A 27,779-nucleotide genomic window follows, 5' to 3' on the forward strand; every position below is an offset into this window, starting at 1 on the left:
GGACAGGAAGTTCTTTGAGTCATGACTGTTTTAGAATTGATACAATGGGATACTAAGTATCTATAAAGGTGGGGCAACTTGTAAACTACTTAAACCTAAAAGGGTGATAACTTATTCAGAGGTTTTTTCTAATGAAATTTGTTGACACAGCAGCATTTTTTCCTGACTTACTAAAGAGATTAAAACTACTCAGCTGTGAATTCAAAATGGGCAGTCCTTTAGAAACATCTACTGTGATTGGTAGATGTAAGGACTTAGGGGAGGTGACATAAGAGATTTTGCCCTTAAAAATAAAAGCTCAGAGAAGAGCTGGATCTGATTCTGAGGGAGATCATTTTGAGAAGACTCATTCTGAGGAACTCATTCTGAAGAATCTCATTCTGAAGGAGACCTCCTTGAGGAGCTCCTCTGAGGGGCTCTGTCCCTCTGGGGTAGGAGCTCTGGAGGCTCTTGAGAGAGGCCCTTTGAAACAATCTCTGGCTGGAAAACTCTTTGAGAAAGGATGCTGGCCTGGTGTCACTAGTATCCTTGTTTAGTCAGACCTTGTGGTGAGTGTTAAAAAACTGACTGATTTCTCTTTTAAGACTCAGGTCTAGGCCATATTGGTTATGAGGCCCTTCATATTTATTCCTTTCTTACTCTCTCTCTCTTTCTTTGATTACTCATTGTATTGTTAATTAAAATCTCTATAAAACCCAATTGACTTGGGTATTTGAATAATTGGGAATATTTCCCTGGCGATCACCTTATATTTGATTTTAAAACCCAAGACACTGTAGTGAAACATATTTCTGCGGTCAAATTTACTCATCCTCTCTTATATCTATCACAATTTATATCTTCCACTATTTTAATCACTACAGTTTTTAAGACCTCAACCATTTTAAATCTCACATAACCCAGAATTTACAGTAGAATTAGTCCTGTTATAATCCACTGTGATCCCTTTGTAGCTATATACTATTAAAGAAAGGAAAAAAAAATTCCAAGATGGCCACCTAGTTCATGTGCCAGGGGATTTAATAGATTTAAATGTGCCTCCCAGTTCAGTTAGAGTCCCAGAGTTCCATTGCCACAACCTTTGGAATGTTCCACCTGCTGAGAGCAAAATGGAATCTTCCCAGCCTGTAACTGACTATGGCTTTCTAACTGCTATATGCTTATATTAAATTATATTCCTAAGTCTTCTTCTACCTGGCTTGCCCAACTGTTATGGGGAATTTAGGAAGGGGGAAAGGGTTTATACAAAGGGGAAAATCACAATTTAATAAAATGAGTTTATTAACAAAGAAAGGAAAAGGGGAAAGGTTTACATCTGACTATTTGCCCCAAGATATTTAAACCTACTATAGTTAATTTAATTTCCTAAGCTAACGTGTCTAAATGAAAGATTACTAAGGATAAATCCAACAGGGGACCCAGATTCTCACATATAGAGTCTTTGGTGGGTCAGGTAACAGGAATCCAGCTGTTGAGTCCTCCGATATTCCAGGAAAGAGAGAAAGGCTCCTCCAAAATCACTCTGTCCACCAGAATGTATAGGGAATCTTCCTCTTAACCTTGTTGATTTTATTCAGTCAATCAGCTTACAAAATGAGTTTGTCCAGGGAGAGTCCAGATTCACACCTTTCAGTCTTGACTTTCAGCTCCAGACAGACAGTTGGAAATCTGTCCCTTCAACAGCTTGGGACTCTCACCCAGCCAACTCTGAGAGAATTCTGAGGCTCGAGGGCTGCCAATCAATTCTTTGCAACTTCTTTGCACTTTGTAACTTCCCTCACTATAGTACAAACCCAGCAGTGGTATGGCTGGGTCAAAGGACAGGCATTCTTGAAAAGAATCCTTTAGGTCAGCCAATTTCATTCATTTCCTGTTCCATAGCACAAAGTAGTGCAGGTTGTCACCTCAATTCCTTCCATGAATTTTGTTACCTGATTTCGTCCTGAACAATTGTTTCAGTGACACTTCTTGGTCCCCACTTACCTTCTTAAAAAAAAATAAACAAAAAGACCCAACCATAGCATTTTTATGTTTAAGGACAACAATGGGAGAATAAGGCATCTCTCCTCTCTCATCTTCTCTCTATACAGCTGCCTTTCCTCCACAGCTATGACAGTAGATATTCTTCTAGAAGAGACCCTTATGTTAAAATCAGATGTTTTCTTTGTACACTTAAAGAGCACCCCGGAACTGGGAGATAATTAGTCAGTATTCTCTTGCTCAGGGAATCTTTGTGAGGGCTATGAGGAAGGTGGGGAAAATTTCCATTCATTTGTTTTCTCAACTTGGTCCCTCACGGTTTTTGTTTTAACAGTTCTCTCTGGGGTTTATAGGGAGCTCATTGTGTCAGAAAATATCTGCCGGCAATAAGTGAACCTTCTGTGTGTTGTGTGTGTCCATGTGTGAGTGTGCATGCGAGCATGCCCCTAGGAGTGTAGGAAGGAATAAATACTTGTTCCAAGGTACAAGTGCTTGTTGACTTTTAGAATACAAGCAGTCAGTGCCCTTTGTCAGAAGGCTCAGCATTTCCCTGGGGTTGCAAGCCCTTTTGGTCCATTTGACAAACACTTAAAAAGGACAGTTATAAGAATGATTTTTTTTCTAGTTTATTAATCTCCCTCTCCCCCATTCACCTTGGAACTTACTCTGATAAGATGAGAAATAATTTATTTGTCTTTTCTCCTTTCCCATTTAGCCAACATTGATTTCCCATCAGGGCATGTAAAAGAAAGTTACATTGCCATTATTAGACTGGTTTTGTAGATTTTAAAATAAAGACTAGGTTAACTTCATAAGGAACTGCTTGGCTAATGGATTCTCTGCCCCGCTTAGATGAATTTCACTTCCTGAAATGATAAAATACTCTGTCCTTAGGGGTACAGTGCCATTTTTTTGTATTGTTTGGGAGCAGGAAGAACAGCGAGAGAGGAGACACTCCTATCCATGGGCTTCTCCCCCCAACTCTTCTCCAGTGCTTATTGTCATGACAACCATCTCTTCATAAACCAAGGCTTAGAGTGTAATCCAGACGGGGCTGGTAATGAGGTAGCGTTGCCATCTGCTTAATTTTAGCTGAGGGACATGTTTTCTTGATTCCCAAGTCTGGTCCTCGGGGCTACAAGGTCTTGAACTTGTTTTCTTCTCCACTTATAGTCTGGTTGTTAGGTTTACTGTTTCCCTGGTGAGGTGACAAGCTGCTCCAGGACTTCTGACTCTGGTACCTTCCCTGCTGATCTGTGGAGAAAAGAAGGATGTATACTCAGGATACCTAACGTTAGTGTATGCTATGGTCAGAACTAAGGATTATCTTAGCTTCTAAAGAGAATGAGTAGCTAGAAGCTGATGTGTGGCCAATTAAAAAAGACAGTCTAAAGCATGAGAACACTTTGTTGTTCAGTCATTTCAGTCGTATCCAACTCTGAGATCCCATTTGGGGTTTTCTTGGCAAAGATACTGGAGTGGTTTGCTAACTGCCTTCTCCAGCTCATTTTACAGATAAGGAAACTAGAACAAAAAGTGTTAAGTGATTTACTAATGATCACATAAATAGTGCCTGAGCCTACATTTGACTAAGGAGGATGTCTTCCTGATTCCACACCTAGCTCTCAGTTGCCTAAAAGAAGAACATTTTTCTCTAATTGATATTTGAAATCCAGTGGATGATTCCCCTTACTCTATTAGATACATAGTAGTCTATAATTCTAAATCTTGTCAGATACTGTGAGGTAGAATCTAAGGCAATCTTAGTTCACAATAAAGGGTGAGATAATGTAGAAGACTGGGGGAAGAGGTCATTATATCAAACAATCACAGGTCCTAGCAGGCATCCTTATTTTGCAGATGAGAAAACCAAAGCCCAGAAAGTTAACTAATTTTCCCAGTGTCAGAAGGGTAGTCCTTGATGGAGCTGAGATTGAGACCTTGGTCCCCTGATTCCAATTCAGCACTTTTTTCATTATTCAGTGCAGTCTCTTTTATGATTAGTTCCATTATACTCTCCTCTCAGACAGACTATATCTAAAGTATTGTGCTTAGTTCAGAGCATCATCTTTTTAAAAAGATGTTGGTAAGCTGGAGAACACCAAGAAGAAAGCAACTGGAATGGTGAAGTGGATCCCAAATCAAGTCATAACAAAGATCTTTTGAAAGAACTTGGAATGCTTAGGCTGGAGAAGGAAGGACCTGCAGAGAATATGAATTACTTTTATTTAGTAAGGATTAGACTTGTTCTTCTTGACTTCTGAAGGAAAATCTAGGAGCAGTCGTAGAATCAAAAAGCCCAATTTAAGTGAGATAGGAAGAAAACATTCTTAACAATTACAGCTGTCCAAAATTAAAATTGACTTACATTGGAAAGTAATGGGACCTAGCTCCCTGGAAGTCTTTGAGACTGGAGAACTTTAGAGGCAGGTAGGTGACTCAGTGGATTGAGAACCAAGCCTAGCAATGGGAAGTACTAGATTCAAATCTGACCTCAGACACTTCATAGCTGTGGGATCCTGAGCAAGTGACTTAACCCTCATTGCCTATCCCTTACCACTCTTCTGCCTGGGAACCAGTACACAGTATTGATTCTAAGACAGAAGTTATGGGTTTAAAAAATAAGAAAAAAATGAGTAGAGGACTTTAAAGGTATTAAACAGAGGGAATTCTTTTCAGAGTTGAGTTGGATTGGGGGCATCTGTGGTTCCTTCTATTCTAAATCAGAGGTTTTGTGATTCTTTTACTTTGTAAAGGGAAATAAAGAATTGCATAGCTATGTCCACACATATCTAGATCTACTTATTTCATTTATCATTCCAAGTATATAGGAATTTTGAGATGCTTTCAAGTGCCTGCTGTGCTTTACTATATAGAGAATATTCATTTCCTTCATCTATATTTGTGGTGCCATATGCCTGTATGTAAACATAGTTTAACACTACTGAATGTGTTAATTATAAATGTAATACATTCTACCCACATATACACAAAACTGAATAAACAGTAATGATTTTAAGGAGGAAAGACTAATTAACAGATTAATCAATCTAAATATTTTATATACATTTCTGTTGTTAAACCCATTAATCTCTATGAAGTGAAAGGAGAAGCTTTAATTAGAGACATTAATGACAATTCTCATTTATAGAAGGGGATCAGGCTCAGGTAATATTTTCCACACATTAATACATACAGAAAAGTACAAGGTTTCACTTAAGCTAAAAAAATGGATTTGAGAGGGGTCATGGCACAGTAATCAGCAAGCTGACCTCAAAACCACGAAGATATAAGTTCAAGTCCCACCTCTGATTCATATTAACTGTGTGGCTCTGTGACAAGTAATTTCATCCAAGAAATTCTCTACAAGAAAATATTGGCCCCATCTGCCTTGTTAGAGGGCATCGAGATGAAGAGTTCTTTTTACCAATGAAATCACAGATCCTATCTTAAAAATAAAAATAAAACTAAAACAAAACAAAAAAATCCAACAGCTCTTCCTCACAATATAAGTGTAAATAGAACCTTGGTTTAGCAACTTTTTTCCTTCTCCAATTGCAAATATTAATTGCTGATGTTCAATATATTACATAGAGAATAATTAGCAAATCATTGGTATATAGTTTAGAAAATTATGATGCCAAACTCTTCACCCTACAACTTACTTAATGATGAAAGCAACTGATCTTCTCTAGGCTGGTCCTCAAATGATAGATTAATAATTGGTTACTGAGCCCATCCTTGAAACTTTTATGACTTGGTGAGACTTTCCAGACCTTGCAGACTTTAAGAACTCAAAATCACTTTCAACATTGTGAAGATGAAAAAATTGGAATAGGATTTGGGTGTAGAGTATTAATATAGATGCATAAAAATATGCAAATCACACAAAAGTAATGTATGCACATACCCATATAAATACAGACATATATGTACATATGTACTTATACACATATGCAAAAATATATATTATATATGTATATAACTAAATCCTCATATAGTGTGTGATCTTGGGTAAGTCTATAAGAGGATGCAAGTAGACTTTTTTAATCAGTCAGTTGATAAACATTTATTAAGTACCTATTATGTGTCTGGCACTGTGCTAAATTTTAGGAATACAAAGAAAGGAAAAAGACAGTCTCTACCTTCACGTATGCATACGAATGTACACAGATATCCATCGCACCAGTGTATGTACACATTTGCATATATGTGTACACACACAATTGTCACATGGAGATATTTACACCCAGAATTGCATGCCATAAATGGATCATACCATTCTATACTAGTCATTTTGGGGGTGTTTAGCTGTCTCATATAGAACTCCAAAATGCTTTTCCCTACATAAAAAAACACGGAAACTATATGGCTTCATCAGATCTGTCAAACCAAATTCGGCATACCATATGTGACTAAAAACACTCCCAAGTATCGTTCAAACCACATTAAAATGTAACTGGGAAATATTTAACTAAATAAAGATGCAATAAGACATAGATAATGTTAACATGTGGTTTTCCAAGTCGATGTGCACCCATAGGCATCCTTATGGATGTTTTAGTGGCCCCTGGTTCTATGTTAGTTTAACACTACTGGTCTACATTATGTCAATAGTCAATCAAAACTCAAGCCCTTTCTATGATCTAGATCCAAGACCTAGATCTAACTAGCATTAATTATATTATGAAATAACAGTTGTATGACTAAGATTTTTAAGTCCCATAAGGAAATTTTCTCAGTTCTTTGTAAGTTTTAACATTAGGTAGACCTATCATGCTGATGTTTTGATGTTAACCTTGTCTAGACTATGGAATTTAAATGGTGGGGGGCAGAGAAGAAGGCATCTGAAGCTATGATTTAATTATTATAGGGGCCTTCGAATGTAGAACATCCATTCGCTGATGCAGATTTGTCACTTGTTAATAATTTAGTATTGCCATGGTAATTATAAGAGTAAGTGAGCTAATGAGGGTTACACAACTACTATGTTCCAAGGGAAGGACTTGAAACCAGATCCTCCTATCTCCAAGGCCAGCTCTCATATTCTCACATTCATTCTTCTCTCTCTCTCTCTCTCTCTCTCTCTCTCTCTCTCTCTCTCTCTCTCTCTCTCTCTCTCTCTCTCTCTCTCTTTCTCTGTGTGTGTGTGTGTGTGTGTCTCTGTTTCTCTCTCTCTCTCTCTCTCTCTCTCTCTCTCTCTCTATATATATATATATATATATATATATATATATATATATATAACTTTTTATGCTTTAAACATTCTAGGAATACATATGAATTAGATTGGGACTCAATCAAGATTTCATAAACTTTAAGATCTATTTTTGTTAATGTTCAGTTGTTTCAGTCACATCCAACTCTTCATGACCCCATTTAGGACTTTCTTGGCAAAAATACCAGAATGGCTAGCCATTAACTTCTTCATCTCATTTTACAGATGAAGAAAATGAGGCAAACAGATTTGATTGAATTGGTTGGGCTGCACAGATAGTAAATGTTTGAGGCTAGGTTTGAACTCAAGAAGATGAGTATTTCTGACTCTGGGTCTGGCATTCATTATGCCAAGTAGTTTCCCCATTAAATTATGTTGTAATGATTGTGCTCTTTGTCATTCAGAAAGGATTAGTGGTAAATGATATATTTTAAGAAGGTATCATTTCATTGCCCTCCCCATATCTTAGCTAAAAGTCATTGAATGCTGCTAAAGCTAAAAATGCTTCTTATCTCATGGCAAGTGTCACACTATTTTGAACATTCACTGTACTGGTCATCAGAGGACACAAGGAAGGACTGCCATGCTCAGAGCCTTTCCCAACTGGTGGAATTTCTCAGAACTCATGTTCCTTTAACATAGCCTTTGAGAATCAAGAATGTCTCCTGTGCAACAATGAGACTAGATGGTGAAATCAGCTCATATGTGACATTAATTTGATATCTTGTGAAGTAATATGTTGTAAAACTGTCAGGACTATCCAACCATTGCAAATTTATATCATCATAGCAAGGTCATGAAGACTAGAGCTCTAACATCCTTAACAAGGAAATATTTCAGAAGTTTGTCAGCTCATTCATGGACTAATGCATGGGATTACCAAAGTTATCAGTTTACTATTCTGCTACTTTAGGCACACACTAAAGAAGAAAAGTTGGGCTGACATGTATTCTATTATTTTTTTGGTGGAATTCTTCCATTTTTGCTCAAACTTAATTGTTTAGCCATTCCGCAGATGACTAATTATAAATGTATTTAAATCTCTAATTCATTATGTACAATTGCCTATTTATCATTGCTTTGTAAACTTTAACAACTGCTTGGAGACCATTGCTTCATTTCCTAGGCCAAAAACTCACTGGACAGAGGTTAACAGATTTTGTTCTCTGCACTCCAACATAAAATCAGAATGAAAAAGCTCCAAGTGAAACATGGGTGAGCACAATAGCAAACCACTGACCATTCATTTGAGGAATGGTTGAGCACAGCTGCATTCTGCATTTGCTAAACATCTTGAAATACTTCAAGGGCAATAAAATTCAAAATGTGCTTTCTTGACCACTTTTCTGAGATTTTTTTCATGCATATGTATTTTAAGGGAAATATAACCCACATGTTCTTGTTCCCTCACTTAGTAAATCATGAAATGTTGTTTTGTAAGAGCTGTTTGATGTCCAGGAAGTCTTTTATCTCTTTTTATTAATATTTTTATACTTAAAAAAGGAAAAAAATAAACAGAAAAAAGACAACATGACATGACATCATAGTTTGCTTCAAACAAAAAATACTGAAATATAAAATATCACGTTTTGGAGCTATAAATCCAAAATGTGAAAGCTTTTTTTTTTTTTTTGCAAAACTGATATTCCTTTCTCATGGCAAATTCAAATTATGGAAATCTTTTTAAAGATCTATTGATTTGTCTAAGAGATTAAATTAAAACAGTAATATTTTATCTAAGCAATGAGGAAGCCTGGACTCATAGGTTAAGAGCTGAAGAGTCCATAGAGGTCATTTAGTTCAACTGCCTTATTTTAGGGAGGAAAAATCATCCAAGATGCCTTATTCAAGGTCATATAAGTAAGAGATAGCAGAATAGGGGTTTGTAAAAAAAAAAGCTTCCATTTCTGAGGCAGTGGGCATAGTGGATACAGTGCTGGATTTGGTGTCAGGAAAAATAGCATAAAATGCTACTTTAGACATATCCTAGCTGTGTGACTCTGGATAAATCTCAGTCATCTTGTCTGAAAAATAGTTATGATAACTAGCACCTATATCACAGAATTATTATGAGAAACAAATGAGGTTATATAGGCAAAATGTTATTGAATAACAGTAATAATAAATGGGTGGTAAAGTGGAAAGGGTCAGGAAGATTCATCTTCTTGAGTTCAAACATGGCCTCAGACCCTAATTAGATATGTGATCTTGGGTAAGTCATATAATCCTATTTGTTTCATCTTCCTTATCTGTAAGTTGAGATGGAGAAGGAAGTGGGAAGCCACTTCAATATTTTGTCATGAAAACCCCAGATGCAGTCGCAAGAGTCAGACATAACTGATACAGCTGAACAACAACAAACAATAATAATGAGAACTTATATTTATGTAATTCTTTAAAGTTTGCAAAGAACTTTACAATTATGATCTCATTTTATCCTCCCAACGGTCCTGGGGGGTGGAGGGGCTATTTTTACCCCATTTTACAGATGAGGAAACTGGGGTAAATAGAGGTTAAGTGATTTGTTCAAGGTCACAAAGCTAATTCGTGTCTGAATTGATTTGAATACAGTTTTTCCAGGCTTCAGGTTCTACTCACTGTACCATCTAACAATAACAATTTCAATGGAAATGAAACTGAAGAAAATATATTGCTACCTGTTTTGCTGCTGTGCTTTCAACTCTACTGGGCCTTTCCTTCTGATTTAGAGCTGAAATCTTTTGTATGTATTATCTCTTATTAGTATGTGAGTTCCTTAATACCAGAAACTCTTTTACTTTTCTATTTTATCTCCAGGTCTTAGAATAGATAGATTTAGAGATAAAGAGATAGACCTTTATCTTTTATATATACATATATATGTGTATTTATGCATTTATACACAGAGAGTACATTTCAAACCTTAAAGCACTATGTAAATGTTAATTATTATTGTTATTAAATAGAAATGATCTAGTCCTATTCCCTTTATTTTTCAGACACATAAATTAAGATCCAGAGAATTAAGTGAGTTTAGTGTCTTATAAATAAAAGAGTCATGATTTGAACCTAGATTCTAACTCTGAATCCAAGGCTCTGTACTGCACAATGTTGAAAGCTCAGACTAGGTCCTCAAGATGTGAGTCCCAATCTCTACATCAAATTGGTTTCAAAATCCTTCAATGTTCTTCATGTTTGGTCAATATGGGCTAATATTCTGGTGAACTACCTTGTGAATCAATATAGGGCGCATTTTAATGAAGCTCACCCAACCTCATTATTTCTAGATTAAAAAAAAAATCACCAGGAGCAAAGGTCTGATGAGCTTTCATAAAAATCTATGTAAAAAAAGATCTGAAAGTCCTGTCCTCCTGGGAAAGAAAAACTTAAAAGCTAAAGTTTTTTGAGATAATCTAATGAAAAACGAGACTCAGTGGATGCTTTGGGTAAGGAAAACTAATACTATAAGGCAAAACTCTTGTTAGGCATAAGTTTGAGGGCATTGTAAAAGCTGGTCAAAAATAATAGATAACTCTATAGCCTTGCAATACATTTTTAATGTTTTGTGATATATAAAATCCTTTATAATCCTTAAAGCATCACATTAATGTTGTCTTGTATTATTCTGTACAGTCTTTTGAAATAGAATACTAAACTGACTGAAAACTGTTTCTTCTTGAAATAGAAAAGGTAAACTGAGGGGAACTGTTTCTTTTATAATGGCTGCTGTTCTCTGGCTGGCTATGACTAGAGAGAACTTCAGAGGGAACCTGGGGCTGCTTATTTGTAATGGAGGTAGAACAGAGAAATGTTGAGGGATGGTGACACATAGGAATGCTGGTACACCTGCTCTGGGGTTTGCTTTGGGGTTCTGCCTATTGATCCCTACTGATAGCTTATTCTTCAATCTATTTCCTATCCTCCTTCCTCCCTCACTCCCTCCCTTAACCAACCCTCTCCACCCAGTTCTTCTTGAAGCCTTTGGCTTCTTCCCTCCCCACTTGAGTAAAGTATAAATATATTCTTTTCCTTTCCTTTTTCAAGTCAAGGGGTTTATTGGGATAACAGGATGGGAAACTGGGATAAGAGGGAATAAGGATTTCCCTAATCTAAATGAGGTAAAACTGAGGGTTTGGGGAGTCACAAGTGTGACTCTTAGACAGTTAGGAAGATGGAGGACAACAGCAGTTCAAAATCTTCTTTCTTCTTCTTCACAAAATCAGCCTGGCTTGTCTCCTTTCTCAGCTTCAATCCTAGAGAAAAACAAAGTTCAAAGTCTCTAAGTTTCTCCTGGCCAGCTCAACTCTCAAATAGACCACCAACTCAAAAAGTCAAGTTTCTTTTTCTTATCAGCTTCAACTACCCAGAGTCAGAGAGACAGAGACTAAGTCCAAAAACCAAGTTTCTCATCTCAGTGTGGCCAGAAAACCCCAACATTCCATTTGGAACTCTGGTTCTTGATTGACAGATGATCTTCAACCCCAGTTCCTGAATCTTGACCTACAAGTCCTGCAAAACCTCTCTCTTTCCCCAGCCTATACTACACTTTCCAATATTCCAGATACTGTTGCCTTATAATTCCACTATTTCTTGCTAAAGATACCTTTCATATCCAATGAGTCTCATTTTGTTTTGGAGCATCTCAAAACTTTAACTATTTAGTTTATTTCCTAAAGAAACTAGAGACTTTCAGAAAAATATTTTATGTGAGTTTTACTACTGTTAATAGATCTTTGACTAGAGATTTTTTTATCCGGAAATTTTGAGGCCAGGATAGCTTGATTGGAGAATATCTCCTCTGATCAATGCTTTACAAATTGCTTCTACAAAATGTTTTACAAATATTATCTCATTTTGTTTTCACAATAACCCTGAAAAGTGAGTGCTGTTATTATTTGCATATTATAGATGAAGAAACGGAGGCAGACAGAGGTGAAGTGATTTGTTCATGTTCTTACAGATATTAAGTGTCTGAGGTTGGAAGACATGACTTCAGGTCCAGTGTTCTACCCATTGTACCCCCTAGCTACTACTATGTTTCTTTGATCTGCTCTGCTCTTGGTCCATGTAAATTAGGTTAAATGTAATATATTTACCTTAGTGAAGTGGAATAAGATGTGCAGATATTACCATTCCCATTTTACAGATAAGAACACAGAGGCTTAGAGGTGTTAAGTGACTTGCCCTAGGTCCCACAATTAGAGAGTATTGAAGTCACACCACCTCAAACCTAGCTCTTCTAACTCCAAATTAGTCCTATTACACAATGCTTTCAAGAGAATGTATTCTTATGGAAGTAAGTGTTAGTCTATGATATTCCCTGAAAGTTCTGGGACATTATTGATGACAGGTTCAGGGGTCTTAGTTAAAATGAAACCCTTTCAAATATTCTTGAAAAGAACCCATTTTTGCAGTTAGCACTTGTGAAAAAAGAGCTATATTAACTGCATTATTCCATTGGCAGTAGAATGTCTAGAAGCCTTCATTTCTGCCTAGGGTTAGTACTTATCAGAGAAAATGGACTATGTCACTACTGTGAGTTTTAACCCATGTAGGATCTTCCTTATGGCCACAGAAAGTAGAAACTTCTTTGAAGCTAGATGGGAAATATAAAGGAAGATCTGGACACACCAAAATAGACTTGAAACTTTTTTTTTCCTTCCATAATGACCTTTGGTTATCACTTTCGTGACAGTTCTACTCCATTCTAAGAGTGTGGCATGCCATAGATATATATTTTAGTCATTTAATTAGTCATTTAATTAAATGAATTAAACCAAATTTTCCTTTGAAAATTTTATGACTATGATTAAGATAATTAGAAACACCTAGAGCTGACAGGAAGCCAGGATTAAGGGAAAATGCTTTGGAAGGTCTCATTCTCCATAGCTGGATTTCTTTATCAATATTGAGAGGCAGCTGCAGGTTGTAGAAAAAGCTCTAGTATTTAGAATCAGATGAATTAGGTTGGAGACCCAGTGCAGACTGGGGAGTTGTGTGGTTCTGGAAAAGTTCCTTAACCTGTCAATTCCCTTATCTGGAAAATGTCAGTATTTTTCCTTGTACTACATACCTCAATGTTGTGGGAAATACTTTTAAATCTTAAAGCTCTAGAATATTGTGAACTATTATTACTCTATGTACTTCTCTAAAATGTCTAATTATTACTCCTAGTTTTTCCCTTCAAAACTAATTTGTCACCTTCTTGATAGGAATAGGACTAGTCCTGTGATTTCAATGATATGAGTAACTACTGAAATAGGAAATTCTCTATATCAATTTATATAAATGCCCCCTCTAAAATTTATGGTCTTGGTGCTCAGAGCACTGATGCGCTAGGGTTAAATGGCTTGCCTAACGGTCATTTGTTGACATATGTCCAAAGTAGGATGGCTACCCAGGTCTTCCTAGTTCTGAGGACAGCTCTCTGTCCACTATACAACACTGCCTCCCACTCAAATGTCCTTCAAATACTTGGAAACAATTAAAATGCCACCATAAGTCTTGTCTTTTCAAAACTAAACAAACCCAGTTCTTTATTAGTCTCATGCTTGGCTTGGTCTCAAGTCAAAGACCTTACCATCCTAGTTGCCCTCTTCTGGATGTCTTTCAGCTTGTCAATACCATTTCTAAAATAGGCTACTATTAACTGAATGTGGTCTGACCAATGGAGAGAATAATAATAGCATGTCTCATTCATGGGCTGCTATGCCACCCTTAAGTACCGTCTAAGATCTGGTTAGCTTTTTTTTTCCTTTGCAGACATATAACTCAATGGATTCACATTGGGCTTGCAGTCCACTAAAAACCCTATACCTTTTCCATATAAATAGTTTTTTTTTAGTTTTGCTTCCCCTTTTTAATACTTGTAAAGTTGATTTTTTGAAACTAAGTATAGAACTTCATTCCCAAGAAATGTAAATTACGAGACCACCTATAATTCTATGATCACAATTATATAAAGGGATAAATGAAATAAGTATGTGTTGGGTTTGTCAATAAGAGGGCAGCTCTGGGGTAATAAATAGAATACTGACATTAGTCAAATCTGACCCTTTGTCTCTCTTCTTCCACTAACTTGCTATGTAACCTTAGGTAAATTACTTTACCTTTCCTGGCCCCAATTTTGCTTCCCTAAAATGAGAGGGTCACTTGGTGTCTCTGAGGGAAGCTTCTGCCACAGGGCATATTTTTTAGAGCATTGAAAGGGGCTGATTTTGGCTTCCTCAAACTGGGGGCAAATGAAGTACCTTTTAAGAAGATTTTCTCTTCTCTCCAGGGACATGAACCAAAATGCTTTGGGTCTCAGTTCATGGATTTCTGACTGTTTATATCCCCAGAATTCCAAAAGAATTCCCAACAAAATTCCAAGTAATGAGTTCATTGGGGTTCTTTTTTTTTTTACCGACTTTAATAACCAGCCCCTGATGACCAAACTCATTTGCAGAGGGTGCCATGGGATGCCCCATGAATCCACTGTCTCTGAGTCGGCAGGGGCAGAATCTAAGCACTAGCAAGTCATTGCTTGCTTTAGTTTTCCTGCTTTGAGATCCCCTTGGCCCTGTCTTATATCAGTGACTTGCCTAAACTTCTCCTAAATCTGGCTTTTGAGAAATGTTTGGACTGTGTCATTGTTTTCTTTGGGGTATGGTGAAGTATGTTTGTTAAAGTTTTTATTAAGTTGTATCTGCCTATCCATGCTGGGTCACTTCTGTTGGTGTCTCTGTGTATGTGTGTGTGAACACGTGCATGAGTGTATGCATGATTCTTTTTAACTCCTTTCTTTTTTTAGAGGAAAATTTGAGAATATACCCCAACTCTTGATATATATATATATATATTTTTTTTTTCTTAGTAAATTCTTTTCTCTCTGGAATTAAAGGGGAAAAAGGCAATATTTTTGCATTGGTTTTATTTGTATGTTACAAATAAAAGACACTTTGTTCAAAATAAATAAATAAAATAAAATGAGAGGGTCAGACTAGATGATTAAGATCTCTTCTAGGTTATACCTTTTTCTGATTTTGTATTCAGATTTTTCTGAAGGGTGTAGGATTCCTTCCACTTTCCTCTTGGGAAAGTCTAAGTCTTTATCATTGCTTGTACTGCCATCTCTTACTCATTATTTCTCTCCACTTCTAAACCTTATTCAACTTTTCTCTGAGTCTTTGGCATTGAAGGGGAAATAAATGAGTTATTCAAATCTTCAGCCATTGAGTAATAAGGCAATATTGAAAAAATGCAAGCAGCAATTTCATAACTGACATTTGGAGTACATCAAGGTCATCACATCAGTAAGAACATGATTAATTTTTTTTCTTATTGAAGGTCAAAGAACCAATATTTTCTCAGTTGATTTATTTAGGGACCCAACCACCTGGCTTCTGACTTTATATGCACAGCTCCCCAGAGGATAGTGACTTTTACTTTCCAACAGATTCTTTTCCATTCATTTGACTGGCTACAGATTTATTCCTCTGAAAATAAGGAATATGTTTAATCTTGCATGTCATTTTTTCTTGGCTTGAATTTTCCTACAAGTAATCTAATTTATCCCTTTCATGGTAAACTTTTATAAGAGTTAATATTATACTACCTTGTTTATATAAGGATCTTAAGAGTATTTTTTACAACATCATTTGATTACATCTCACCATCATGATGAAGGAAGGAAGAGGGCAAATACAGAATCAAGTCTTATTTTACTTGAGGATAAACTGAATATAGGCAAGTTAAGCTATTAGTATCTTAGGAGACAAAATAGGAACAATACCTTGAATCCCTGACTTCTGCTCCCTGGAAAAGTATTGAATTTGCATTGAGTCCTTTACACTTTTCTGGAGGCTTCCTGGAATCTTTGACTTGAGGGAAGGCTTGAGAGATCTTTGGAAAAAAGACTAACAGATATAGTGTTTGCCAGAGAGTTCCCATTTTCAAGTTGGTGATAACTTTCTCAAGGTTTCCCCAAATGAATGCAAATCTGCTGTCTTGAATTCCTCTAAAGAGGTTATTTTAGAACATTTGCAAATGTATTTTAGCTGATTCTTGATGCCTTGGGGGTGAAATTGCACATGCAAATAAGATACCTTAAAAAGAGTTGCTACCTTGAATTTATGGATGTCTCCTGAAAAATCTGTTGGTTATTTAGTGATTGAAGAAATAGGCTGTGTGCTATATGGAATGTCTTCCCCATTGAGTTATACATGTAAGTAGTCTATTTATTTTCCCAAAATAAAAGAGAGGCTACCTTGAGAAGAGGAAACTGCTTTTTCTTTTTTAAAATTAAGTTTATTTATTTAATTAATTAATTTAGAATATTTTTCCTTAGTTACATGATTCATGTTCTTTCCCTCTCCTCCTACTCCACTCCTGTAGCCAATGAGCCATTCCACTGGGCTTTACATGTGTCATTGTTCCAGACCTATCTCCATATTAATGTTTGCCCCAGGGTGGATCCTTTATAGTCTATATCCCCAATCACATCCCCATCAAACCATGTCATCAAGCAAAAACTGCTTTCACTGTAGGTCTTCTGGTAGGGGATGAAAGACAATTTGTTGGATGTGTTGTGAGGATTCTTTGGGGGATATCGGCTGAAAGAGAGAGCCTCTAAAGGCCCCTTCTAACACTGAAAAAAATTTTTTTTTTAAAAAACCACTCTAAAACAGTAATGAAGTCTACATTATTGTATTAGGTAATATTGATCAAAATGCTCATGCTGTATCTCTGTCTTAAGAGATGAATCATTCCATCAAATAATTTCATCCATTAGTTCTCACAACTAGTAGTTTAGTTCCCATTCTCCCCTTCATCCCCATTAGACTTGATGAAAATGTTATACAAAGCAAATAGATTAGTTCTTGTCTTCAGGCAATTCTCCCAGCTGCAAAAGATAATTAAATGGGTCATTTCATTTTGAAAAAAACATCAGCATTTCAACACTTTTGGGACCCAGAAAATCTACTGGACTTCGAATGAAAACCATTACCAATAGACATTTTTCAGATAGACATATTTCGTAATCATCCTGCCTATTTAGTACAAATGGTTATGATGATCTTTTTTGGTTCCCCAAAGACCTTTAAATCTGTCAGTCTTTAGCAATGCTGTACTTATGATGTGAAAATTAAAAAGTGTTATTATTTTAAATACATAGAATTATCTTCTAAAATTGCTCCTTGTGTTCTTTAAAATGGAGGCATTATCTGGTTAACAGCAAATCATTGATGTCTAAAACCACAGTGGCTTCTTTGGGTCCACCTCAATTTTATTTCATTTCAGTTTTAGAGGTTTTTAGGAGGAATGAATAATCTGGTATAGGTTATATAGTGGAAGATTTAATATCATGTGATTGTGCATTTCACAAATAGCAGTGAATATTAGGAGGGGAGAGTAAAAGCCTTCCTTTCAAATGTTAACCTTTAAGAAAGTGAATGTCATTTGCAAGGAAGTTTAAAATAATGCTTTAAATTTTCTTAAAAAGAGTTAAAGTGAAGTCTTAAGAGTCTAAAATTTATTTTTGATGTTTCATTTTTAACAAACATGCATTGGACTTGATTCTTCACACAGTGCTTTATATATAATAGGAACTTAATAAATGCCTGTTGATATATGGCTGTTGGATTGCCTTGGGCATGGAGAGGAAAAGAGCTTTCTTCTAACCTTCTGGCATATTTTCCCTATAAATTAGGTTAGTTTGTTAAGATTCCCTCATTTAACTCATGTAGCTATCAGGAGAGTGCAAGATAAAGCAAGCAGTACACTTCTTTTTGAGATAATTCAATTCTTTTAAGCCATGACCAGGTGTTGACTTGAGAAAGGTATATGGCACTGAAGTCACATTGAAGTTTTGAAGTCTGCTCCCATGGAATACAAGCTCTGACAGGTTCTAACATGTTGGGAAATCTTCACTTATGGGCTGGCGTCCAGATTTAGGTTAATTGTGTTGGTATTGACATTATCAACATGAACAAAACCAGAAGAAAGAGAGGTGTGGCTCATGGGAAGTATGACTCAGGGATTGTCTTTGAATAGGCAAATGAAAGAATTGATGGAATGACTTATTGTATCCAAAGGCAGTAAAAACATAATTTCATGGAACATTTGGTCATCATGCATTTTTATGCCCATGATAAATATTTGCAAAAAGATAACTTTAAAAACAACTTATTTTTTGCACCAAGATAATATAAAGAACTACAAATGACCTTCCAAATCAAATCAGAACATACTTTGATACTTAACAACTTTAACATAAAGGTAGGAATAGATGAAAATGGCAAGAAATATATTGGAAAGCATGACTTAAAAATAAAGAATATGAGAAGACAAAAATTTCTAAGTTAAACAGCTATCAGGAGGTAGACATGACAAGTGCAAAAGACAAAATAGATTTTACTTGTAATTGATGTGAAAGTCATTTCTGAAACAATTATCTGTATATAGTCTGACCACAATCTTGTTAGACTACAGATCAAAATTACTTTAAAAATAGAAGAAAGAATGAAATTTTTAAAAAAGAGAGAGATATGGAATGCAATAGAAACAACTCAATTTTGACCTCTTCAAACAAGGTATTGATTGATAGTGGAAAATAAGTAAAGGATACAGCACAGACTTTAATAACAATTTCATCAAGAAATTTAATATAAATCCATTGCTATAGCAAAGAGAACAGGGTCTAAAAAATACCTTGGACAGCAATCACTTGACATATTTGCCAGGTAGAGAGATATGGCAACCAAAAACAACACTGGGTTGCAATGTAAACTAATTTGAAAATGTTTATGGGAAAGGATGATGGAAAATTATGAGTAATATTGTCTCAAAACACAGAGAAGTAATGGAGGATAAAACCAATTTTAAGAAGCCTTGGTAATAAGAGACTAAATTAGACAGTTTTCCCAAAGGCTTTTAGGGATAAAAATGGAAGGAGGGCAACAAATAAGAAAAATGAAAAAAAAAACAACTTGTGAAGATTTTTATTATAATCTTTTTTCAACATCAAGTATACTATAGCTACTGTACTGGAATTCTAATTTCACAGTTTTGGATGAGGTTGAAACAATACACACACTCACACACACACTCACACACAATCACACACACAGATGGAAAAAGAAGTTGGGTTATACCATATGTACATAGAGGAGATCAGTAGTAGAGGTGACCTAATTGTTTCTGAATCATTGCCAGATGCGAAAGGGATGGGAAGCTTTCAGATCTTAATCATACTAGAAAAAGACAACTGAGAGAACTCTAACTTCTGTCCTTTACACTTCCTTTCCTATCTATATAAATCCTTTATGGGAATAACAAATGTACCCATCAAGGTCATTAGTAGAGAAAAAGTAAGCATTCACAAGAAACATTCCACTATAGGATGCATCTTTGCCATTCTATAACAGAATGACATAGAGATTTCAGTTATGAAAAGGCATTCAACTCAGAAGATCACAATACTACTTTAAAATGCCCTCTTTCAACAAGGTGTCTCCCATTCATGCACCAGAATCATTCAGGATTTCTTGAGAAATGTTACAAAGATAAATGTGTTTGACTACATGTTGCTCAGGTGATACATAAAACTTCCAGTTTTTTTCCCCTTTGGTTGTTTTTTATTTGTTTGTTTGTTTTTACATAGGGACAGATAATACAAATGGACCAACCTGGGTCTAGAATAGATAGAAGGAAGAGAGTGTGCTGGACTGCCTTCAGAAAATTGCAAAGCTCCTTTATGATTCTTCTGTCTTAGAATCAATACTGTGTATTGGTTCCAAGGCAGAAGAGTGGTAAGGGCTAGGAAATGGGGGTTAAGTGACTTACCCATCATCACACAGCTGGGAAGTGTCTGAGCCCAGATTTGAACCCCAGACCTCCTGTCTCTGGATCTGACTCTCAATCCACTGAGCCACCCAACTTCCACCTCTCATAACTTCTTTCAGAAACAAAGATCCCTATTTTTAATACCAATATTTTACCAGTGTTTTTATGTTTCTGTGAGTTGTGGAACACTGGTCTCCAAAGAATTAAAAATGAGTATCATACATGGAGAATTGGAGTGATAGGGGTGTGGCGACTATGAGCGAGCTGTGATGTATAACAAATAAAGAACTTCCAAGAAGAACTGGAGTAAAGGATGTCATTAGGGAAATGTATAATCAGAAAAAGAAGTAATGGTTATATGACAAGAGCAAGAGATAAAAAATAGATCAAGTGCTCAACTGATATCCTCCAGATGTTAAGAGAAAGTAAAGAAGACTTCTGGCACACTGAGTAGACCTTTTGTAGCTAACATGTGATGACATGGACAAGAGCTTCACACACTAGCTATGCAAACTGTTAGCGTAACTTCATTGCCTCCAGCCTAATATGCACTTAATAAATGTTCATTGATTGATTGGTCCTCACTTTCTTTATTTGTAATATCAAGGGATTGCAATAAATGACCTCTAAAGTCCTTCCCTTCTAACTCTAAACATGATCCAACTGTTGACTGATTTCTTTAAGGCACTAATTCTTCAGGTGCATCTTAATAGTTGTCTTTATTGTGTTACCTACCCAGCATTTACCCTATTTTGCTTCTCACAATCCACAAGCCCCCTATTTCCTTTTTTGAGGGGGATTATGGACTTTTCCATATATTTGTTATTTTCATCACTGACATGAACTATTCGAGTATGTTCCTTGAGAAGAAGAATTCATTTAATCTGTCCATTCCTGCTATATTATCTTACATTTCTTCTTCCTTTTGTGGCTAAATCTCTACTGTTATCTTTTATCTCTTCCTTTTGTGGCTGAACTCCTTGAGAAGGCCATCTATAACTGGCACTTCTATTTCTTTTCCTTTCCTATTTTCTTAACTCTGTAGCCTGGCTTCAAACTTCATCATTTAACTAAAACTAGTCTCTCCAAAGTTACCAGTGATCTCTCTCTCTCTCTCTCTCTCTCTCTCTCTCTCTCTCTCTCTCTCTCTCTCTCTCTCTCTCTCTCTCTCTCTCTCTCTCCTTTACCCACCCCTCTCCAACCCTTATCTTTTGTACTAGGATGGATGGTAAGTATTGGTCCTAAAGCAGAAAAGTGATAAAGGCTAGGCATTTTGAGTCAAATGTCTTGTTCTGTATCACATAGTCAGGAAGAGTCTAAGACCTTATTTTAATCCAGGACCTCCAGTTTCCTGGTCTGCCTCTTTATCCACTGAGATACCTAGCTGCCTTGACTAATGATCTCTTAATGGCCAAATTTAATGGTTTTCTGTTAGGTCTTATCATTTTGATATTGACCTCTCTGTAGGCTTTGATTCTGTTAATCACCTACTTCTCCATGATAACCTCTTTCTAGATTTTTATGACACTGTTCTCTGCTCTTTCTCCTTCTGTCTGACTACTCCTCAGACAATTTTACTTGGATCTTTATCAAATTTTTTTAGCCACTGTTCATGGAGGGCCCCTACATCTCTTTCCTAGACTTTTTTCTCTTCTCTTTCTCTACTATCTAGTTTGTTCATCTCATAAATTCCAGTGGATACAAGGAACCTTTCAATGCATCAGATGGTTCTCAACTAACTTCTCCCTTGATTTCTAGTCTCATAACCTCTAATAGTGTATTGAATGTCTTGAACTGAGTGTCACGTAGACATCTTAAATGTAACATGTCCAAAATTGAACTCATTATCTTACTCCCCAAACTTTCCCCTTTTCCTAACTTCCTTATTACAAACAAGGAAACTACCATCCTCTCAGTTATCCACATAGCCAGGTGCTATACTCAATTCTTCACTCTCTCTTGCTCTTATATTCAATCTGTTGCCAATATCTACCAATTTTATCTTCATAGCATCTCTCTTCTATGACTCCTCTGATACATATACACACACACCTCTCTTTTGACACGTCTTCTACTCTGGTTCAGGCACTTAGTATCTCATACCTGAACTATGGCAATAGTTTTCTGGTAGGTCTCCCTGGCTGAAATCTCTCCCCTTTTCAATCCCTCCTCTATACAGTTGTCAAATAGATCTTTTCTAAAGCAAAGTCTGACCAAGTTATACCACCCCACCCCATTCAATAAACTCCAATGACCTCTTGTTTCCTCAGGAATCGAAGATAAAACTCTTTATTTGGCTTTTAAAGTGTTTTATAAACTGGTGACCTCCTTTTTAGTCTTTTTATACAATATATCCCTTCATGTATTCTGTGACTCAGTGACATTGGTCCATTGATTATTCCATAGACACAACAGTAGACGTCCCAATTCTGAGCCTTTGCACTGCCTGTTGCTTATTCCTGGAATGCTCTCATTCAAATCCACCACCTCAACTCCTTGGCGTTCTTTAAGTTACAATTAAAATCCCACCTTCCATAAGAAGCCTTTCTCACTCTCCTGTAACGCTAGTTCCTTCCCTCAAAGACTATCTCCAACACATCCTGCACATATTTTGTTTGTACAGTCATTTATATGTTCTTCTCACCATTAGAATGTGAGCTATTTGAGTACAAGGACAATTTTGTTCTTTATTTGTATTTCCAACACTTAGCACAGTGCCTAACACACAATACTTACGATACTTAAGAAATGTCTTAAAAATTTTTTTAAACCCTTACCTTCTGTCTTGGAATCAATACTGAGTATTATTTTCAAGCAGTAGAGTGGTAAAGGCTAGGCAATGAGAGTTAAATGACTTTCCCAGGGTCACACAGCTAGAAAGTGTCTGAGGTCAAATTTGAACCCAGGACCTCCTGTCTCTGGGCCTAGTTCTCAATCCACTGAGCCACCTAGTTGCCCCCTTAAGTTCTCATTTTATCAAACTCTGACTAGTCTCCAAATCCCTATTATGTAGTCCCAATTTTGCAATAAATCTCTTAATTTAATAACTTTAAAATATTTTTGATAACCGTACTTTAATAAAAATGATTTCCTTTGTATTCCTATGCATCTTATTTTATACATCTAAAAACATTTTCAAAGACATGAACCATAGGCTTCAGCATAATGTGAAAGGAGACTATGATACCAAAAAAACTTAATTATGTTCATTATATTTTGTCATTAATCACAATGGATTGATACCAGCTTCAACCAATTTATCTTTTTCTTTTTTGCCTTTGTTTTGTCCTCCTATCCATAGTACCGTGCCCTCTACCTAGTATACTGGGTTAACAAATACTTAATAAATGATAGTTAAATTGAACTGGAATCTAAAAATGGAGGGAGGAGAGGAATAGCAGGGGAGAAACTGAAGAGGTTTTTATAGAAGACGAGACTTTGCCTGAAACTTTAAGAAAGGCATGGCATGTAGAAGGAAGAGATGAGGAAGGAGAGCATTTCAGTCATGTGAGATAGTGAGCAAAAGGACCCACAGGAACAGCAAAGATGCTAGTGTCCCTGTTTAATATATGTGTGTGTGTATGTGATAGGGATTGGGGCAGCGTAGAGCTTATAAAGTGTAAGAAGACTGGAAAAATAGGATGGAATTTTAAAAAGGGACTTAAAAGAACTTTTATGTTCCTATTATGTGCTAGACCCTGTGTCAGGTGCTAAGGACACCAAAAAAAAAAAAAGTGAGGCAATCACACCCAGACTAATGGGAGCTTATATTCTACTCTAGAAGCATGATTGGAGCACTAAATGAAAACCACCAATTTTAATATATTCTCAACTCTTGTTTTGCTTCAGGTTTTGTGGATTTGACACTCCATGATCAGGTCCACCTTCTAGAATGTGCTTGGTTAGAGATCCTCATGATTGGCCTTGTTTGGCGCTCTATGGAACATCCAGGAAAACTTTTGTTTGCTCCTAACCTATTGCTGGACAGGTGAGTACTCTGGCTGCTTCACACCCGTTCATGTAGCCTTCCCTTCTCCTATCCACCGTTGTTCATGAATACTCCAGGAAAGCCAAGAAACTTTTTTTGTTTGTTTAATTCCTTTTACAGTTTTTGATGTGCTTATTTCAGTTTGTACAAGAAGCTAACGACCAAAACCAGACTTTTAAGGAAAGCTATCAGGTATCCAGATCGTACTGATCACTAAGCCAGCATATTTTTGTGAATTTTTCTGCCTCCACAGCCATGTGGTCTCTTATTCAGATGATGAATCACCCTCAGCTTAATTCGAATAAGTTTTAACTGTTCTTGTGTCCAAACCACTAAAATCTCTTTGTTTTCCCTCTCCAGTTTCCTGGAGGGTTGGACTCTGAGATTCCTTGCAGCTCTAAGCTTCTATGAATCTCTCTATTTCCTTTAGAACATTCAGAATTCTATTTCAACAGACCCTCTGTGAGCGAGCTGGTCTGGTATGTATGCCCCCATCCCCAAACTCAGAAACAGAGCGTCTATGACTTGTTTATTTCACCAGGTTCCTTATGAACTTGCATTGCATGACAGGGGAAAAGCAATACTCTTTCCAACTGTTCCTGGCCTCCTAGAAATAGATGTCCCTCTGCCCCAGCTCACTCCTCAAACCCAGAAGCTATAAGCTGTGCAGTGGAGGCAAGGGGATATGAAGGAGTGACCACTAACTGAGGCCAGCCTATGCCCTCGAGCACCGCTATAACAGTAATATGGAGGGGAATGTGGCTTTAGACCTCCACAAATAGGACCATTACCCTATCTTTAGCTAGGCTCTGCCAGTGTTTCCTTGAAGTTTGGAGATGGCATCTATTCCAGCAGAGCAGAAGCTGTGGTAGATTTTTACCAACCTAGAAAGTTCTCTAGTTTAGGCTCAGAGATGAGCTGCCTATTAATTGTCCAAGGATCAAGTTGACCAAGTCAGAGACTTCTCAAGCTGGTCACAGGAAGATGACTTTTTTTTTTCCAGAGCAACTTTTAAATATCTTTCTCTTATTTGTAGAAGAATGGTAAACTTAAGTAGTTGGAGTACCCCCTTCGTTCAAGACAAAGATCCTTGCAGGGTGAAAGGGTAAAGGCTTCTTAAGCATGCTATATTGGATAGAGAGCTGACCTTGAAGCCAAGAAGAATTAGATACAAGTATAACCTGTGACATTCTGGCTGTGTGACCTGGCAACTCCCTTCACATTTCTGAGTCCCAGGCAGTTCTCTAAGTCTATTTTGTTGTTTAGTAGTTTTTCAGTCATGTCTGACTCTCTGTGGCCCCATTTGTTTTCTTGGCAAAGAGGTTGCAGTAGTTTTCCATTTTCCTCTCCAGCTCATTTTACAGACGAAGGACTGAGGCAAACAAGGTTAAGTGACTTGCCCAGGGTTACACAGTCTCCGAGGCCAAATTCAAAATTAGGAAGATGAACCTTCCTGACTACAGCCCTGGCACTCTATTCATTATTCCACTTAGCTTCCCTCAGAAGACTATAAGTTACACTCTTATTGAATAATGTGCAAAAATAAGGGGATCTACATGCTTTGGAAGCGGGAATTTTCTCATTTGGTACTTGATCATACCATTTTTCTCAACCTTTTTTGGTCTTGGAATCCTTCTTTGTACTCTTAAAAATTATTGACAACCTGAAAGAGTTTTTGTTGCTGAAGGTATATCTATCAATAGTTGATATATTAAAAGTGAAAATGTCTTACTATTATTAAGAAAAGAGTTTTGGCCTCATGAATTCCCCTGAAAGTATCTTAAAGACCCCCAGGAATCTCTCAACCATACTTAGAGAACTCCTGCCCTATATCAATGAAATGACAAGCTCAATACTTTTCCGTACTCTTTTTGTGTTACCATTTAAAAAATATATAGCATAGTATATAACATGTAACATAACAATAATACAAATACATATGATTTGTTTTAAATACATAATAAATTATAATAACTATGTTTATCAAAGAGAAACTTTTTTCTCATATTAGCTATATCCAAGAAACTGTCTCATTCTTTTTCTTTCCCTCCTACACCTTTCCTTTCCCTAAGAAAGCAGGCAATATGATATAGGTTGTACATATATTATCATATAATACATATTTCCCTGTTCATCATGTTGTGAAACATGCATTGCTTATGCTATAGAAAAATTCACAAGATAAGGCATCAAATGAATTTCACAAATATTAGAATACATTTTAATTGAAAAATTTTATTTAACTAATTAATTTAGAATATTTTCCCATGGTTACATGATTCATGTCTCCCCCCCCCCACCATAGCCAACAATTAAAATACATTGTAAGTAAGAATTATACAGTTTTTATCTGGCATTATCATCACCACCATCATCATCATCTCTGTGCTTTTTTGTTTTTTTAGTCACAATTTAGAGTAATGAAGTTTTGACATCTTTCTATGTGCTTTTAAAATATTTCCTGCTGCTCATGTCAAATTGCTACACAAACATATTGTTAAATGACCCAATCAACAAAAATTTATTATGCCCCTGCTATCTTTCAGGTGTTATGGTTAACTCTGGGACCCTAAATAAAAAATGAAGTAGTCCCAGCCCTTGTGGTGCTTATAGATTTTCAGGGGAAATGATAAATAACATGTTGAGAGCAATGTAGAAAGTGCAGCTTTGCCCACATTGTCAATAAATATTGGAGTTTTGGATTACTCCTCTAGTAACTGCTAGAAAAACTACCTGTTTACTTCATGGACATGAGAACAATTGTTCTTCCAAAAAAACATCTCATTATGTGTCTCTGGATGTCCTGTTCAGCCTGTGAGATGCTTTTTTTCAGCAATCAAAAGACAGTGCTGGAATCTGCAGTCCCTTGTGTCTCTCTCTATCTCCCATCAGCCATGCTTACTTCATTATATTTCAGCTTGCTAGACTGCATCCCAGACATCAGTTTCCTACACATGCCCAGGGCCCTGGAGTCCTCATAGACAGATGGATTTATACTTGTGAAAAACCTTAGTTACACATACTTGTTATAGCGTTAGATAATAAATTTTTAGTTGTAGCTCCAAGGGGAACATGGGGAGCCTGCTCAAGAAGCTGATTGTGATATCTATACAATGTCTAAAGTCTTACTGCATCCCAACTTTGTGGTCAAGTCAACAAGCCACCTGCTATGTGCCAGGCACGTGTGATAAGTGCTAGGGATACAAAGGCAAAAACAGACCCTGCCCTTAAAGAAGTCAACATGCAGACAACTAGGTTACAAACAAGATATATACAGAATAAATCAGAATCATCTCAGAAGGAAAGGCACTAGCTTAAGGAAGATAGGAAAGGTTACTTGTAAAAGATGAAATTTTAGCTGGGATCTGAAGGACCTTGTAAAAGGAAAGGCCTTCTCCTTCTGCCAATCTTTAGAAATTTATTTCTGTCTAGATTCTGAAACAGCAGCTAATTCCCCACTTCCAAGATATCCAAAGGATGCCCTTAGGACGTTTTTATTTAAACTTTCAGTCAATTAATATAATTTATTTATGTTTCACTATATGCAACCCCTAAAAACAAATATATTGCTAATATATTGCTCTCTTCTTTGTAACAAAAATAATTAGTAGAGTTAGTTTTTATCTTTTTTTTTTGGTCTCATATCTCTATGTGTGTGTTCTGCCCAGGTGACAGAATCTGAGGAGCCATTCATTTATCTTTGTAGATCCAGCCTTTGATTATGTATATATGACTGATGTATAATTCAGTCTTCACACTTTTGACCATGTATAGTCTCTTTTAAAAAAA

At 36.4% G+C, this 27,779-nt stretch overlaps 1 protein-coding gene across 9 annotated transcripts in view; it reads left to right on the forward strand.

Moving 5' to 3' along the window:
• ESR1 (estrogen receptor 1) overlaps nucleotides 1-27,779 on the forward strand; it is a 527,593-nt gene that overhangs the window by 410,847 nt on the left and 88,967 nt on the right. For all 9 annotated transcript variants that reach the window (XM_007484758.2, XM_007484760.3, XM_007484757.2 and 6 more), the window contains one exon: nucleotides 23,852-23,990. In XM_007484758.2, the coding sequence (XP_007484820.1) occupies nucleotides 23,852-23,990 (139 nt within the window). The remainder of the gene's footprint in view (nucleotides 1-23,851; nucleotides 23,991-27,779) is intronic.

Source organism: Monodelphis domestica, chromosome 2, assembly GCF_027887165.1.
Source record: "Monodelphis domestica isolate mMonDom1 chromosome 2, mMonDom1.pri, whole genome shotgun sequence".
Lineage (NCBI taxonomy): Eukaryota > Metazoa > Chordata > Mammalia > Didelphimorphia > Didelphidae > Monodelphis > Monodelphis domestica.